Below are 18,286 nucleotides of genomic sequence, written 5' to 3' on the forward strand. Positions count from 1 at the left end.
GAGACCGCGGGGCGGGCGGGGAGCGGGGCGGGAGCCGCGCCTCCTCTGGTCGGCTCAGCACCGCCTCTCTTCCCTCTCTTCCCCGCCCCCTCTCCCCCTTTTTTCTTTTTCTTTTTTTTTTTTTCCTTTCGCATGGTGTTAGAAAACCTCTTTTGTCATCTCCTCAAGGTGAAAAGTTTTATCCTCTCCCTCCACCTCTTGCCCTCCTTGGGAGAAAAGTTCTTCCTTGTTCCTTTGTATTTCAGGGGCTCAAGTGGAGGGTTGACTGCCTGTCCTTCAGGACACAGCATATGCAGGACAGGGAGATTTTACAGCTACCATGGAAGCCTTATCACTATCACTGTCACTGTCAGTGTCTGAAACAGGTAAAAGCAGTCATAGCTATGCCTGACTTCAGTACGTGCAGACTCCCGGATAACCTCAAACAAAATCAGCAGCATAGCAGGTTCTTCAGTGATATTACACTATTTCTTCTTATTTTGTTTGGGAGCTCTCACTGTCGCTGTCTCGCTGCTCAAGATGCTGTGCAAACCAAATAAAACAAACAAACAAAAAAAAAAGATCCATGCCGAAAGATCTCTCCGAGTGCAAGAGCAGAGACAGTGGAAATGTGGGAAACAATAAGGAAACCCTCAGCCCGTTTTGGTCAGCAGAATGCACAGCAGCATCAGCTCAGCGGCAGCCTGGCCTCTGCCGAGATGCTGTTGGCACTGCAGAATACACGAGTTTGCAAAAAAAGCTTCAAAAGCAACACACAAAATGTGAAGCTTTCGCTGCACTCAGCCACAGGATCAAGGACTCTGCAGCTGAAAGGCAAGCAGGGTATGCAAAGTGTAATCCGAGCAAGAGCAACTCTGGGAGGGAAAGATAATGAAAAAAATGCCTGGGAAGACAGATCAGCATCTAAAACACAAGGTCAGGGAACCACACAATTATTTAGGTTGGAAGGACCTCTGGAGGACATCCGTTTCAACTCCCAGCAATAGGGGGGAAGTGGAAGGCAGGGGCTACCTCCCAAGCTCAAAGCAGGCACAGCTGAAGTTGCTCAGGGCATTTGTAATACAAAATACATGTTTTGTTGTAGGGATACATCTAGCGGTGGGAGGCACACAGCCAGTACGCAGTGGAAGGAATCAAAACAGTAATAAAAGCAATTTGAAGATAAGGTCTGGCTTGTTCTGGGACTTTCTGAAACATCTTTTCAAGCCTACTTACAGAACTCAGAGTATCAGAGGGTTTCTAGAAAGTATAAAATACATTTTAATATTAACAGTCATGATTAATAGTCATAACAATACTTTTGTATATCATCCAAGTAGGGAACCATTTCCAGAAGCATAAGACATATCCATTCTGGAAGTCAAAGGACTTTGTACATTTTTATAGATACTGTCTTACCCATACAGAACAAGTATTCTGTGCACTTTTGCCATCTCTCTGACCTTTCACTTGTTTAGTCTTACTTGATGAGGAGACATTTGTTTAATGTTCACCTCTGCAAATGACACAAAGTACAGGGAAGTATTGAATGGCAATGGCACCTTTTACCTCTGACATACTTAACAAGAATACTAATTCAAGAATTATCACAGTAGGATGTAGAAGGTCACCTATACAGGTTGAAAAGACTTTGCTAAGCTTATATTCCCATTTAACTTTCCCTTCTTGAATACCATTGCTTCACGTAGCCCCTGTTGTTCTAAACACAAGTTTTCAAGTGGTTCTGTTTGTATTGTTGGACACCATCGTACCCTAGAACTTTCAGATTTGTTTGCCTGGCTTTTTTTATACATTGATTAAAATGAAGCCATAAAGCAAGATAAGGGTGAATGACTCATTTCACTACAAGACAGCACATACATGTGCTATTCCTTATCACCATGTGATGGAATAAAAACTCCTGAAGCTTACAAAGCAAAAATGCGGAAGCAGAAACTTAGTTAACACCAATTCTCTCTGTCAAACATGAAAAAATCCAAAATCCCCTCTAGAATCCAAAGCAATTACATTTGACGAGAATCCTCAAAACCAAAACTAAACTAATGCAAGCTGAAAAAGATTGAATACCCAAAGCAGAAAATGCAACAGCCCACACTGGGCCCACCACTGGCTATATGTAACAATTAAGCAAAGCCTTCAGAAACTCAAAGTCAGGAACTTTTCTGCTGTGTTCAACATGACCAGCAGCCCTCTTTATTGTTAAAATGGTTGATCAGATTCATTAAGAGATCAGCTTTGCAGTTATTTATAATTTAGTAAAAATAATTGAGCTAAAATTTCCTCTGCTGGAGGTGGAATATTTATGAAATATTCCAGGTAAAAATAGTTCCACTATTTTCAGGAATGAAGCTACAAGAAAAGATCATGTTTTCTGATGTGCTTTTTGAGAAGTGTGTTGTGGAGGATACTGTAACTTCAGGAGGGGAGCAGCCTCTTCCGAAGGAGTGACATCTGCCAGCTGACATTTCATTCATACTTGGCAAGCTTGCCAAGAGAAGATAGAGCCAGACTCTGCTCATAGTGGTCCTGAGAAAGCACAACTGCCATGACTTGCAACAATCCTGGTGAGCATTAGGGAAAGCCTCTCCCCAGGGCATGTTTCAGCACTAGTGTGGGTACCTCAGGAAGCTCAGGAATCGCCATCCTTGGAGGTGCTCAGAAGACACCTGGACAAGGCTCTGAGAAACCTGACCGGCCTTGGGGTCCCAAGTACTTCTTTCTGCTCCTGTGGTTTTGGCTGTATGAGCCTGGGGACAGATCAGAGGCATTGGAGCTGAGGGCAGCCTCTTCCCTCCGATGCCTTTGGGGACAGTTTCCAGAAAGCTCTGCTGGAGCCTCAGCCAAGACTGACTCTTGGCCCCAGGAGATGCCTTTAGGCTGGTGCTCTTGCCCTTGGCTCCTATCTGAGCAGTCTGGCCTGTGCCTGACCATGCCATCTGTGGAGCTAGACCCATGCATAGGCTTCCTGGCTTAACCCAAGACCTGCTTTGTCATGATGGACTTGTCAGGCAATCTCTGGACTGTGGCTCATCCTGGTACCTGTCTCCAGACCTGATGCTGATGCTAACTGGACTTCTTACTTTGACCTTGGACCTGCCTCATCACCACAAGCTTGTCTGATGATCTGGATTCTCAGCTGAACCCGGCTATCTGCCTATACCTGCCTTTGTCCCCTTGCTCAGATGCTTTCCCTTGCTAAGCCTCTTCTGCCTGCCTTTTTACACATCGGGATCTCAGCTCTTTTATTCCTTTAGGGAGCTGCCAGCCCTCACTGCCCCCAGCAACCTTCTGTGGGCAGGCAGTCTTGCTAGAGACCTCCAGAAGTCCCTTCTCACACGAATATTTCCATCAACTTATAACAGCACTCTAGCCAAGTGAAAAGGAAAGAAAAAGTAACTTTTCTGGGCAGGGAAGAAAACATAGCTGTGAAGGCATTATGTTGATGCTTAGGTGCATGGTGCATTAGATTAGGGAAAGGAGAAAGGACCAGAGGAACAGGGACAAGGAAAGGAGTCTAGGAAGGAGGAAGGTGGGGGAAGGTTTGAAAATGGACAGCAGTACATCTGCTGTAATATCACTCCGTTATCCCATAAATTCCAGGACAAAGGGGTAGCAGAAGAGATGCACACAACTCTGTTTCCTCTCCAGGTATACTATGTCACAAAGGTTTCATGGCAGTCCTGAGTTTTCAAAATAGAAATATCTACTGCCCTGCCAGCCCTCTTCCACCTCTCTCCCTGCATCTCTTGGGCACTATTAAATGTTCTTCATAAATGCAAATGAATTTCAAGGCTGCTCTGCTGGTCATGCATGGGCTGAGCAAGGGGATAGAGCTGGCTCAGCTAGGGTGTATGTCTCACAGGCAGGCGGTCACACAACGAGGTCTCTGTGGAGAGGCTCATCTTCTTCTACAGGTCTTCTTGAAGACCTGCTTCTGCAGTCATCTCTCATAAAAGAGAGGGTCTTCAAGGGAGACTGGAAAAATGGATTTAAACCCGGTGTCTCCTAACACAAACCTGTGATGTATTACAATACATTTATTCCCACAGCAGTCGTGAGGTAGTAACTTGAAACCAGATTTATTGCTTATTGAGAAGTCTAAAAACTATAAACCCTAGCAATTTGGACTACATTTCTTGTCACTTTTCCTGACCTTTCCTTTAACATTAAAAAACCAAAACCAAACCACTGTAATGGATCCACTCCAGAATAGCCTGAGACCTGCTGGAAGCCACAGAGAGGCTGTTCTGCAGTGCAATTGGAAAGGCAACCCTTGGCCATCAGCAGGAGTGAAAAACTGGGGCTTCTGGCACTGCCTGTGTACACCTGGATCTCAGCTCTAGGGAGATTTATAGGGCTTTCACATACAGTACAGTCTGAAAAAGCATGTACAAACAGTGCAAGAGAATACATTTCACCACAGCCTCATTCTGTGACATCATTCCTTTTCAACAGTGAAAATCACTCAGGTCTGAAATCAATCATCCTATATAGGGGTCAGCAACAAGAGAGTGCAGAGCACTAATGTCAGCATGAGCTTTTGACACGATGACAATATTGGTATAATCTCATTTTTTCTGCGTCTATTGTGAATGTAATTTTTTTAAGTATGCTAGTGTTTCCTAAGCCATTTTGCTTTCAGCAAATGTATAGCCATTGTGCCACGTGTGTGTGTGTACAAAAGCTGCACATTTGACATACCTCCTGAAGATTGTTTTGCTAAGGTCTGTGATTTTCTCTACAATTAGAAACCTATTTTCTGCAAGATTATTGAAATCTCAGCTATTCTCCTTGACCTTAACAAAGCTTGCTAAATGCTTCAGTTCTTTTGGAAAATTAAGATACTCATTTAGGTGTCCTGTGCTGGACCTATGACTCAAACTGAAACATCTGGTTGAAGGTTTTCCTCAGCCACTGCTAGTAAATTCACTTTGTCATCAGTGAGTAACTTATCTGTGTTCTGATGATCCCCAGAACTGCCTCAGGCTGCAGTGCAGCCAGGAGCTACTCAGACAGGATGGACTTGCTATAGGAATTCATGCTGACTGGACCTAGACACACTAAATTTGTTTCAAATCCTTGTTCCCCACTGTGCTTCCTGTACCAAAAGAGTCAGGTATGACCATGTCACGAAGGCACCTCTGTTTATTCAAAACAACCTTTCATCCTTCAGCTTTGCATCATCACGTTCACCCACAGACAGTCTGCTGTGCTCCCTCAAACAGTTTGCTGTATCCCACAGGCTTGCTGTAGTTACTGCATGTGTGACTCGGCAATGGTACAGCTTTCCCAGGCTTAAATTTCCGAGTCCTCAATACGGCCATTCAGAAATACTGGAGTAGGAAGTGATGGTGAAGATTCACTGGGACGGATAAAGTTTTCAGAAGGGAACAGCTTTGCTTTAGACACAGCATGGTCTCGGGCTGACTTACTCTCCACAATCTGATGCTTAAGTGTTCCCATCTCTGAGTCCCAGGCTTGTCCTCTCCTCAATTTCTTGAAGGTGTTACGGAAACCCTCGGTGCTAAAGTAGTAGATCAAGGGGTCCAGCGTGCAATTCATGCTGGCAAACATCATTGTTATAATTAACGCTTGGCGCACGGAGGCCTGGGTTTCTGCCTCAACCTTCATCACCCGGGCCTTTATCATCCCATAAACCGCCAAGGTAGTGTTGTAGGGCACAAAGCAGATGATGAAGATGACCAGATTGACCAAGAGGAGACGGACAGTCTTCTGCTGTCGCACGGTCTTCGTCTGGCTGGGCTGGCAGAGCTCCTGAAAGATCCGAATTGAGCAGTATGTCACAGAGCTGAGAGGCAGGAGAAACCCCAGGATTTCAGCCAGGATTACCAGAGGGAAGAGGTTATTCTGCCATATGTTGTCGCTAAAGCTTTCAAAGCACAAATAAATGGTCTGGTTTTTTACTTTGCAGTGGTTTTGTTTGTGGACTATGGCTGTGGGTATGGAGCCCATGAAGATCACAACCCAGACGATGAGGCAGAGGAGCTTGGCCACCTTGGGGCGCCGCAGATGCCGCCAGCGAAGTGGGTGAACAATGGCAACGTAGCGATCCAGGTTGATGCACATGAGAAAGAGGCAGCTACCGTACATGTTGATCTGGAAGACTGAGCCAGAGACCTGACACAGGAAGCTACCAAAGGGCCAGTGGTGGTTGGAATAGTAGTAGAGTCGCAGGGGCAGAGGAAGTGTGAAGCTGAGGTCACTTATGGCCAGGTTCAACATGTAGATCATCACTACGGACTTGAGGCGCAGGTATCGGACGAATATCCACAGGGCTACCACATTGAGTATCAAACCTGTGATGAATATCAGGGTGTAAACAGGCATGAGGAAGTGGTGGTTGAAGGTGTAATCCTTGCATGTCTGAGATGTATTGGATGTGTTGGACGCTGACATGCCCGGCATGGATGAGGGGATGGTCTCGCTGAGATGGCTGAGCCTGTTGATGGGCTAAGGAGGTACAAAGAAGAGCACTGAGAGAAATCGTTCCCCTCTTAGAAGCCACGGGCAGGTCATTCCTGTCATCTGCAGCTGGGAGGTAGATGGGCAAAATCTCTCTCAGCTGGCACTGCTTTGGATTGCTGGTCTGTGGTCACCTGGAAGGGATGGTAATGTGGAGTCTGCTTCTGCCCCTAGTTCAGCAATTCTTTCCAGTGGTTATGAGGTGACAAGGCAATGGAGGATCATTGCCAGCAGTCAGTAGAATTCCTGGTCAGAGTGGAAGACCAAAACAGAAGAGTTTAAGTTAGAGGAGGAAATATCTTGAAATGTTAAAATCCCACTATGGTGGCTCTTGCAGCAAGAACTCACAAAGAAATCAAAAGATGAGGGAAAATGGACACTAGAAAAGTGAGTAATTACATGGCAGTAGAAGACAGAGCACAGAGAAGGTGGTTGTTGTACAGAATCATTTATCACTCAGCCCCAGAAAATGCACTTTGCTTTGATCACTGCTGAGAGCATATGAATACAAGAAAGGGACACCACAAGCACACAGGGAAAGTAGTTGAGGCAGCTCCAGAGAAAGAGAAAGAAAAAGAAGAGAGCAGTGTTTTGAAGGAAACTGGAAGAGACTTAAAATAAAAATTACATAGTACTGTTTTATATCAGAGAAAATGGACTTTGTACATCCATTGCAGATAAAAAGAATTATAGTACAGTTAGACCCAACTCCACCCAATCTCCTTTTCTTACGTAAAACAACACACACAAACCTCAGTTCCAATGACTTCAAGTTCCTTATGTTTCTTACATTCATACAGTTCCTTTGGTGTCCTTACTTGCATGGGACCAGCGATGCTTATTTGGATTGCATGTTCTCATTCTGCTGCTTATAACACTCTAAAGCTTGAAGCAGCCCATGTCCAGCAGAGAAACACAGCCCAGAAATGCAGAGCAGCACAGCCATGGAGGGGAGCACAATAAAAAAGGAAGTGCCATGGGATTCATGTGGACAAACATGACTATAAAGCAGTGTGAGGCTGGTAACCACTCTAGGTACTAACTAGCAGCACTGTCAAAACACTGATCAGCTGGAGTGAGCTCAGTGGAAGGCCACCAAAATGGTCTGGGGGCTGAAGCACACCATGAGGAGATGCTTAGGGAATTGGTCTTGTTCAGCTGGACAAGAGAAGGCTCCAGGTGATGTAATAGCAGCACTGGGGTTTGCATGGCAGGGTTTTTATAGTTGGCAGGGCTGTAGGTGTGGCTCCGTGAGAGTGTACCAGAAATTTCCTCTGGTTGTCTGATACAGCCAATGCCAGGAGGGACCTGCCACGGCCAAGGCTGAGCCCATCAGTGATGGTGGTACCACTTCTGAGATAATGAAAGGGAAAAAGTTACTGTGAGACAACAATTGAAGGCAGAGAAGGGAAGTGAGAATATGTGATAGAAGTAGCCCTGCAGACACCAAGGTCAATGAAGGAGGGGAATGCGGTGCTCCAGGCACTGGAGCAAAGATTCCCCTGTTGCCCCTGGAGAAGACCATGGTGAACCCATGTTGGAGCACTCTGTTCCTGAAGGACTGCATCCTGTGGAAGGGACTCACACTAGACAGGGATTGTTGTGGCACAGTCCCCCACAGTTGTTTGCAGGGGTCAAACAGGGACTCCCTCATAAGAGTTCATGCAGATTGTGATTTACTTCAAAAGGAAAGTAGAATTCTCTGTCTAGAGAATATCTTTACATGAGATTGATATTACTCAGCAACTTGACAGGCATGTCAAGCATGTCAGACCTTCTGGATGGCATTGTGTGGCAATGCACAGATCCAGAGCAAATCTGCTGCAGACAGAAGCGTGTGCTGACCTCATAGAGAGAAAGAGAATCATTCTGGTGACAACATGTTAAACAGTGGAAGTGTAAACCTAATACAAGAGTGTAGACAGCTATCAACTTGCCCATCCCTTCGTGTTGTTGCACAGGTCCATCATCAAAACAGGTTTCTTAGAGAAACTTCTACTGGTTTATCAAACTATATCTGAGTGGATTCTACCCTTCCTAATAGATGAATACTTTGCATGAAGTCTCGTGCAAGTTTGGAGTATAAGCTGACACAGCAAAAATGCAAGAATGTTGTTGGTTTCAAGTGAAATGTTTCATGCTTCAAAAATTCTCAAGGAGAAGCATCACCAATGGTCAAAGGAGGTGATTGTCCTGCTCTGCTTTGCAATGATGCAGCCTCACCTTGAGTCTTGTGTGCAGTTTTGGGCAATATAAAAAGACATTGAGCTATTAGAGAATGCACAAAGGAGGGCCATGAGGATGGCGAAGGGGAAACTATATGAGGAGCGGCTGAGGTCACTTGGTCTGTTCTGCCTGGAGAAGAGGCGACTGAGGGGAAACCTCATTGTGGTCTACAAGTTCCTAGGAGGGGAAGAGGAGGGGCAGGCACTGATCTCTTCCCTGTGGTGACCCGTGACAGGATCCAAGGGAATGGCCTGAAGCTGTGTCAGGGGAGGTTTAGGTTGGATAGCAGGCAAAGGTTTTTCACCCAGAGGGTGGCTGGGAACTGGAACAGAATCCCTAGGGCAGTGGTCACAGCACCAAGCCTGATAGAGTTCAAGAAGTGTTTGGACAATGGGGTGTCCTGTGCAGGGCCAGGTCCTTGATTATCCTGATGGGTCCCTTCCAACTCAGTATATTCTGTGATTCTATAATTCTAGGAGCATATGTCAGCTTTTGCTAGAGCCAAAACCCTGCAATGAACTGCAGACTGAACAAACTGGTCAGACCTTTATCTTGATGGAAACAAAGTTATTGAGACTGTGACTTAGTGAGTGACCATGACCTGCTGTAACACGTACTCAGACCAGCCAGATACGAGGTGAAAAGGACTTATCTCTACAGACGTGTTTTTTTTTCAAGCTTTCCAGAGGCATTCAATTAACAGATCTAGAGAATATAATATGTAAGCACAGTCCACACTGTATCAGGCTTTCTACCACTAATAATACATCTCAAATTGAGGATGGTGAAGGGATTATGTTAAGAACAGTACAATCATGTAGTTACACTGCCTCAAGTTGTCTTCCTGCTTCCAGCATCAATTGTAGCCCAGGAATTTTTTGAGCACAGGTGACTTAGGTGTATTCAGTAGTCCTTCTATTCAGTAGATACTTCTATTTAATTGGGTTTTTTTCAGTTGTTTTTTGAGTTTATATAAAATTTACCATCTACATTATCCAGTGCCAGTAGTGTCAAGGAGTTCCACAGCTTACTTGTGCCTCAGGTGAAGAATCACTTCCCATCTCTGATTCATCATCAGTGAGATTAAATTCTTAGCTTTAGTGCTGGAACAGACAGGGCAAAAACCATCCCTATCCACCTTCATTCCATGTCTGATAATATTGTAAATGTCTGCCATATTCCCACTCAGCAACTTCTTTTTTTTTTTTTTAGGCTAAAGGGTCCTTGTCTTCATAGGTTCTTCTTGTAGAGAAGCTATTCTGTACTTTCGAACATCCTTGTTACCCTTCTCAGTACCTTTCCACTTCTGCTACTGCCTTTGTGAGCCCTGTGCTGGGGTGCTGGAAACACGCAGTGCTGATGATGTGGATACACTGAGCTGTGTAGGTGGAGATCTCATTTGCAAGTGGTAATGGTCACTTTAGTTTGCTTTTTCCCATCACTTCACTAGATAAAATTTCAGCTGTTAGTTTAAGTCCAGTCACTCACACCTCTCCTAAACTCTGCAGTTCTTTGCAGCCAAACCTCATATTTTTAAACTTGAATAATTTTATATCTCCAACAGATTTGTTATTTTATTATTCATCCCTCATGAATAAGTCAAACAGTCCAAGCCTCAGCATAGGTGCTGACAACTCCACTGAGAAAAACAACCATTCCACCTTCATTCTCTGTCCCTTCTTTTAGGCACTTTTTATCCTAGTAGGAACATTTTCTTTAATTTTTTTTAAGTGCTATTGGTGAGACCGCTTTTGAAAGCCTTCTGGAAATCCAAATGGGCCACTGTTCATATGCGTATTGAGCCCTTTAAGGAAGAACTATGGGAACAGCACCCCTTTATAAAAGCCATGATGACTTTTCCCCAGTAATTAGATGTGACTGCATGCCAATTGATTTTTTCCTTTATTGTAGCTTCTACTAATTTGTTCAGCAAAACCATCAAGCTCCCTGGTCTGAAACCCCCCAAGAGCCTTTTCTTAAATTGAGTCTGCTTTTAAGAGCTGTTTTAAGCAAAGATTTCTATAACACAGTTAGTCAGGTCTTCCACCCTTCAGTTATTTTCAGACCTCTGGGGTAGGAGCCGTGTGGTTTTAGACAATGTTTAGTTCATCTTGCTGCTCCGTGGTTGATCCTACTACTGTTTTGACCAGAGACAGTCCTTTTATGAGCATCTCATAAAAAGAGTTTCTGCTGTGGAAATCTCCCAGGCTTACATGACATGAATACTAGTGAAAGAAACCTGATCATTTTTTTGCCCACCACCATGTTTTCTTTCTTTTCTGAGTGGTTTTTCCTACTCTAGCCTTTCAGCCTTCGAGACACTGATCAGCACAGTTCTAAGCTGGCAGCAAAGATCACTGAGAGCAGAAAATAGATTGGGGTTTTTGAGGGGATTTTTTTTCATGGGTAGATGGAAACACAGAAGAAAGAGTCTGCTATAGTGTTGGCATGGAAGCCAAGCTGATAGTCTCAGACTTGCCATAACAGATACTGAGACCAAGACCTGAAATAAGATGTAGACAGACACAGCCATTGGAAAGATGAAGTTGTGGGTGCAGAGAGTTTCTCCAGTGGGCTTTGGAGGTCCTGCTTTGACTGTCCTTCTCTAAAAAGGAAAGCTATGGATAGGTGAAGCAGGCTGGCAGAAGAGAGAGACCAATTATCCTTGCTGGTTAATGTCTGAGAGTCAAAAGTTCCTTGTGGAACTAAAAGAACCCCAAATACTCCTTGCTCTGCACAAAAGCTGCCAAGAGATCTCAAGCCACCAGCTGTATAAGGAGGCAGTGGTACCACAGCTGAATAATCCCCCTCCTCACAACAAGATGCTCTCATTAAATCATGAAGAAACTTTCTGTATGGTGACTGACCTTATGTGTTCCAGGAGGTGGAGGAACCTTCTTTTTTTTTTTTCTTCAATTTGAGCCCCTGAATACCATCAACTGCCAAGACTGTGACTTGCAAAATCCGTGGGATTTTGACTTTTTTTTCTTTTGGGGAGGTGAGAAGCCCTAAATGAACTTGCATACAGGGTCCAGAACAGGCAGGCATGCCCTGAGATGGGGATGTGTGCTTGGTGTCTTGCTGCCTGGTCCTGGGAATCCTCTCTCTCCTGGCATTGTCTTACTAGGAGTTGCTGCCTGCAAGCACTACAAAAATGATGAAAAATCTGAGCATGAGGCTGAGAAATGAGGTGGAAAAAGAAAGCTGGAAAAATACTCATGAGCATGCTGCAGGGTGAGTGTTTCAGTTAGTGGTCTGTCACTAAAACCATGGGGAGTTTTGGGGCTACTATGAGAAAGCAGAGAGCAAATGTGGCATTGGGGTGCTGAACTTAAACTGCATGAGCTCACTTATTTAATCTAAAACCAAAGAGGAAACAACAAAAATGTGTCAAACCTCAGAGAATGCACCCGACTTTACTCTAGAAACTGGAGATATATTTTTTTAATAAATGGGGGTCCTTTCTACCTGCTGTTGGTGCTATCCAAACCCCACTTTTCAATCTCTTTTTCTACTCAAGAAATTAGATTTTTGTGATGGTTAGAACCTCGAAGACATTTAAGACTTAGGATAGCTTGTTTTTAAAGAGAGAGACACATGATAAAAGCTGAGACCTCTGTATTTAACTCATGAGGTTTGATCACACTGTTACTATCTCCTCCTTAGAGATGCTACCCCTCTTCATCTGAGTCCTGTGGAAGAGGGCTCCCATGGTGGGCACCTTGGCAAGTAAGCTCTGCAGGCTGACTGTGCCTTCAGTATCAGAGGATCCCAAATAAAGCCTCAGCTGGAATAAATACAGAGATGAGCCTTGCATCTCTAGGTCTACAGGACAACTGAAGAGGGGCAGATGTCCCCCAGTGCCCCGTGGTCAGGCTGGCAGCGTGTGCACAGCAGCTCACAGGGACTGGAGCCCAAGGTGCCAGACCATCCAGCTCTCCAGATGTTCCCGTCTGCCTTACCTCACTGCTGGAGAAGAGCCAAGTGTGGATGCCGGCTGGCTGCTTGGTGATTGCTCCCACTGCAGAAGTCTCGATCCAGGCACCAAACCCACAAAGCAGCTTCGATCAAAACAGAACCAGGCAGGGTCTTCATCCAAATCACAGCTGCCCCTACTGTGCTGCGGCTGATTCTACATCTGGCATGCTGTAGTTTGTGGCTTCTCCTTTCTCACTTCCTGATGCACTTCTGCCTGGCTGCAAAGCATGAACTTTGTTATCAAAAGCTGATAAGCTAAACCACATCCTACAACAGCAAATGCAATCATGAAAGAAGCAGTACCCAGGTGTCCTTGCAACTGAAGAGACCTGCCCTGGGTCATAGTGCCAAATACTTTCTTGTCTTGCTAACTCAGCCACCCCCAGGACTGACAGAGGGAAAATAAAACATCCCTCTACCCAAAATATTGCTAAACAGGAGGTAGAAGTGAAATATGGGAAGTGAGAGCAAAGTTGATTTAATTGCTAGCTCGCACAGACTTGAAGTCCTGTCACTCCCATAGGCTAGGGGGCCTTGGGATTGAACTCCTGCCCGGGGGCCCAGCTGTGCACCGCTGGCATGTGGCAGAGTCCCAAAAAGAGCCGGGCTCCAGAGAAGTGCCACCATCTGTGGCAAGCAACCTCAGTCCCCGGAGTTCAAGGCTAAAGGAGGCACAGTGCTATGAAAGTACAAGGGCTGATTTACCAGGACATCTGTGACCTGGCACTGCCACGTGTAGCTAGGAAGGGAGCTGACCTTGTGCAGAGCCCATATGGCATTCTGTTGCTTCGAGTTCTATTTCTGCTTTGCCAGTCTCAGCACACCTGGAAGAAGACAAGAGTCATGATGGCACTCCTAATCCCACTGTCGTCCTGCCCCAAGAACAGCTGCCCTGGCAAGTTGCTGTGGGCTCCTTTTCTCTGCAGCTCTTGCCTGCTCGTGTTTGATTTTCTCATTCGCTGCCTCTCTTGTTCTGCTGTGAGTGACTCCTCATTCAGGGAATGACACGCCAAGGGATATATGTTCCTGCTGCTCAAAAATCCTTGGTGGGCACAATAGTACCCGAACAACTGAGCTCACCCCGCTCCTTTTCAGCGCCTTTCCTTTTTAACCAGACCCCCTTTCTCACTTGCTAGTTGCTGGGATCTTTGTTCTCACGGCTTTTTGTGTCTCTTCAGTTCCCATCAAGGTGTTGCCGCTGATAAAAGCTTGCAGATATGCCACGGGGGGTGTCCTTTGTCTAAGGAGTGTCTGACACATTCTGTGGGAACTTCGCCCTCCCCTGAAGCCCTCACCCCTCACACAAATGAACACACATCTGGCTGAGCCCGGCAGTCCTGGCTTTTCCACGTGTGAGAAGACAAGGACACAGTGGCACCCAGCCCAGCCCATGAGCCCCACAGCATCCTCACCCAGCCAAGTTCACTCACTTCCCTGGATTTCAGTGCATCAGTCCACGAACTCTGTGTCCCCTCACCCGGGTGGGCTCGCACGTCTGCCCCTCGCTGTCTCTTGGAGGCTCAGCTCGTGGGGAAGAGCAGCTCAACCCCCGGCGTTTCCTCACCGCTGTCTGAGTGAGCAGCAGGTAAGACCAGATTGCTGGGGTGTGTGTTGGAGACTACACCCTGATGCTGCAGATCCCAACATGCCTGCCACCCTGGAGTGTTGGCTCCAGAAAGCAGGAGCAAGGACCCAAGAGGAGGCGGGATGCAGGGTGCTGGGAAGGCAAGGAGAGAGGTGAAATGCACGTTCAAGTGAGAGGCTGCTCAGGTCTGAAAAGATGACTGATAAACCACAGTGCTCTTCAGACCTCTTTGTGCAGAAAAACATGGGTGAGCAGAGCAAAGTGGTGAATCCCTTTATGGAAGAAGCACAGCAGGGCCAGAACAGCCCTACTTTACTTTCTGAATGATTCAGAGAGGAAAAGCAGAAACCTGTGGCTGCAGAGGAGTTTTACCTTCCAAGGCGGTGGGAACAGCTTGCATTTCCCAGGTTGGCTGGGGGAACGGCAGTCTTTTGTCCTGGGACATTTCAGCTCCCTCGTCACACAGCTCACATTTTCCTGGGCTGCCAGGGGCTCTTAGGAAAGGGATACTCAATGAGAAGGGGGGCAGCCACCTTATTGTGCCTCCTAAGAGAAGGACAAGGACTGATCTTGGGGAAGGACAGTCCATGGGGAAGAAAATGAGGGAGGTGAAGGGAGACCTGCTAGGGAAAGAGTTAAGAGAGCCAGGGAGTAGCTGGGCTGTGTCTGTTTGCTGTAGCTAAGTGGGCTGCAGGGTAGAGAAGAAGAGTCTCCAGCCTGGTGGAGAGAGATGAAGGAGTGTCTTTAAAAACAGTGGATGTGGGTGAGGGGGGCAGAAGGTGTCTCTGCTCCCATGAGCTGTAGCACTGGCACACACCTGGCAGGGCCAGCCCAGCAGGGCTCTGTGGGCTACAGGATCTCCAATGCTGGCAGGCACACCTGGACAGCCCATGGTCACTGCCCAGGACTGGGGCTACCCCTGCTTTGCAGTGCAGGGCTGGAGCTGCTGTAAAAGCCACTGTTGGGCAGAGGCTGTGGGAAGCCACAGGAGGAGATTTAGGCAGCTGCTGCACCGGGGTTGAAGGTGATGAGCTTTTGCCACGGAGAGGATGGAGGTGGTGTGGCTGTACATGGTGCTGATCCACGTGCAGCACATCACTGCTGTGACCTGGCTCTAAGTATGCTTTGTGCTTGTATTGTCTGGGTTGGAAAGCCACCTAGGGAGATGCTGCCTCCAAAGAAAATAGGGTGAGAACAGGGTAGAAGAAGGAATCTGGGCAACCAAAAAGCAGAAGGGGCATCTCTGGGAGTATGAAGGGAGAGGGATGGTAAAGCTGAAGAGGAGCAGACCAGAATGGGGAGCAAGAATGTCCAATTCACAGACAACATGGCCACATCCCCTTGCCTGCCCCATTTCTGCTCTAAGATATGGCTAGAGAGGGTTAGTCCTGCTCTAGAGGGCAAGGCCCCGGTTCTAGCCCATCTGCAACCGAACCTCTCCTGTGTCCCACAGATCCCTGGCCAAGCAGACTTCTCTGCAGCCAGTCCTCTGGGAGCCCAGGAGCTGTGCAGGCCTGATGGGGCTGGTGGAAGAGCAGGCCTGTGTTTGCCAGCTGCAGGTGGCAACCATGGAGGCAGTGAAGTGACACCAGAGCTGGCTGTCCTCGAGTGCCAGTACCAGTTACACTCTTGCTGCTGGATCTGCTCCACCCTGCAGGGGCTGCAGGTCTTTGGCAAGGCCACCATCCAAGGTCAGCGAGGGAGTGGTGGCATGGGCAGGCTTGGCATGGTGTCCCTCCAGTATGCCTACTGTCCCCTTGACACATCAGCCTTTCCTGGGCTAGTGTGCAAGGGTCACACTGGACCCATCCCCAGAGTGGCCAGTGCCTTCTTCCACACACTAACATGTCTGTCAGCACAGAGCAAACTGAACTGAATGCTCTCACACATATTAGCGTTCTGGAGACATTTCTTGCCATTTTGCCATATTTGGCATTTTGGTCCCATTGGACCATACTGAGTACCAGCTATGCAGACTGGTAAATTTTCTCTGTGACCCTGTCACCCACCCTGCCGCAAAGCCATGTCCCTCACTGACTTCCAGCCTTGGGAGCAGCTGCACTGGGTAAACATCCTGACATTTATGTCTCCCGAGCAGTCTCCAGCTGACGGCATCCTTCCTGCATGCCGTGACAGCCTCTTTTCCCACACTGTGCCCTGTAAGTGCCTTTGCCCTCTGCAGACTGGTGCCATTTCTTGTCCCAGCAGGCACGTGGGAGTCTGCTCTCACCCATGCATCTCTGCTGCCAGCATTGCTTTTGCTGTGACCCCTGCCTGCAGCCGCGGGGAGCTGCACAAGTGTGGCTGCAACTGTGAGATCTGAGGAGTCAGCCCTGAAGGTGAAGGGAGAGTGGCAGGGAGAAGGTGGCAGAGGGGAAGGTCCATGAGGGGGACAGACCAGACCAGACAGTCTCTTTCCTTGTCTCAAGGCCACTTTCCCTCTGCAGGTTTCCAGTGGTCAGGATGCTCTGATAACCTTTCTTATGGGATTACCTTCTCTCAAGCCTTCATGGACAGCCCTGAGAGGAGCTGTGGTGTCTCCTCCAGCCGAGCACTCGTGAACCTGCACAACAATGAGGCTGGGAGGAAGGTAAGGGCAGGAACATGGGCTGGGAGCAAACCTGGCTGTGGGGGCTTCTCCCTGGCTCGGCAGAGCTCAGTCCAGCCCCACGGCCCAACAGGCCCTTCAGGGCAGCCACATGCTCTCAGAGGAGTCTGCATCCCGCTGCCTTTCCTAGCCCAGCACGGTGCTGATTACCCTGAGCCGGCTCCTGCTTGTGTGGAAGGGGGTCCCAGCCTCCCCTAGTCACGTCTGTGCAGTCTCCTTTTCTGCACAGACCCCAGCTATGATTTAGGAAATAATTTGCTCTGCTTTGTTCTGAAGGGCTTCCCTGCCCCTCCATCCTCTCTTCAATAAAGACAGACATCTGCAGGGGCTGCAGGCAGATCTGGTCCCTTGAACATCCTCTGCCTCTGGCCAAATCTGTTCCCCTCCCCACAGCCCCACAGGTCAGAACAGCTCCCCCATCCCCCTCTCTGCCTCAGGGATTTATCTTACAGACCCAAATCATCTTGTTTCCCACAGAGTGGATCTCCATCTGTTCATATCGACTTGGCTTAAAAAGACAATTTTGCTCTTTGCCTTGCCTTGCCGCCCCTGCCCTGATCTCCAGCCCCACAGGCAGAGTGTTGGAGGAGCAGCAGCACATGGGAGGTGTTGGGAAGGGTGTCCCTGCTCGGGCTGGCAGCTGCCTCCTGCTCTGCAGGCTCTCCAGGCCCACATGCAGGTGGAGTGCCAGTGCCATGGCATGTGAGGCTCCTGCGAGGTGCACACCTGCTGGAAGGTCATACCACCCCTCCGCCACGTGGGCAACATCCTCTAGGAAAAATTTGAGGGGGCAGCAGAGGTTTACCCTAAGCAGGTCGGTTCCCACAAGCTCCTGGTGCCCAAGAGCTCTCGCTTCAAGCCCTGCATGGCTCACGACCTGGTCTACCTGCGGGCCAGCCCAGAGTTCTGCGGCCGGGACCCTCGGCACGGCATCTTGGGCACCTCTGAGGGCCAGTGCAGCTGGACCTGGCTGGCCATGGCCGGCTGGGAGCTGCTGTGCAGCGCAGGGCTGCCACACGGCCCGGGCGGAGGGTGCAGCGCTGCAGCTGCAAGTTGGGCCGGTGCTGCTCCGTCCAGTGCCGGCCCCTCTGGAGCTGCACAGGTGCTGCTGAGGGACTGCAGAGAGCTGGGCAGGTGCCCAGGGGTGCCATCAGCTCCTGTGTGCCCCCCACACAGCACCCTCCCGCCAGCCGCCCCGCGCTGTGCTGATTTGAATTATTATTATTCGGGATGGAGGGCTGGAGCACGCAGGCCAAATGAACGACTAAACTTGAGAAAAAAAACCCAGCCGCAGTGGAACGCACCAAAAGCTTATTGCTCACATGCTGTGTTTGGGACCTGGAGAGTCCCTGTCTCTGGTCCCTCCCCTGTCTCCGGACATACAAGAAATGCCTTCTCCAGTGCTC

The 18,286-nt window shown here is 48.1% G+C and overlaps 1 protein-coding gene and 1 pseudogene across 1 annotated transcript; one reads left to right on the top strand and one right to left on the bottom strand.

Moving 5' to 3' along the window:
* Positions 1–1,041: 1,041 nt before the first annotated feature.
* Positions 1,042–14,128, bottom strand: LPAR5 (lysophosphatidic acid receptor 5). The gene is made up of 3 exons (XM_014884251.2): positions 13,444–14,128; positions 12,672–12,905; positions 1,042–6,729 (listed from the first exon to the last, which is right to left on the bottom strand). The coding sequence occupies exon 3, from the start codon at positions 6,424–6,426 to the stop codon at positions 5,296–5,298; it is 1,131 nt and encodes a 376-aa protein (XP_014739737.1). The 5' UTR covers positions 6,427–6,729; positions 12,672–12,905; positions 13,444–14,128; the 3' UTR covers positions 1,042–5,295.
* Positions 14,129–15,321: 1,193 nt separating this feature from the next.
* Positions 15,322–18,089, top strand: LOC106857819 (protein Wnt-4-like; annotated as a pseudogene).
* The last annotated feature ends 197 nt before the right edge of the window (positions 18,090–18,286 follow it).

The sequence above is a fragment of the Sturnus vulgaris genome, chromosome 2 (assembly GCF_052056855.1).
Source record: "Sturnus vulgaris isolate bStuVul1 chromosome 2, bStuVul1.hap1, whole genome shotgun sequence".
Lineage (NCBI taxonomy): Eukaryota > Metazoa > Chordata > Aves > Passeriformes > Sturnidae > Sturnus > Sturnus vulgaris.

What these genes read in the sequence shown, in the direction of transcription:
- LPAR5 (XM_014884251.2), bottom strand. Translation starts at nt 6,426, where the DNA reads ATGCCGGGCATGTCAGCGTCCAACACATCCAATACATCTCAGACATGC.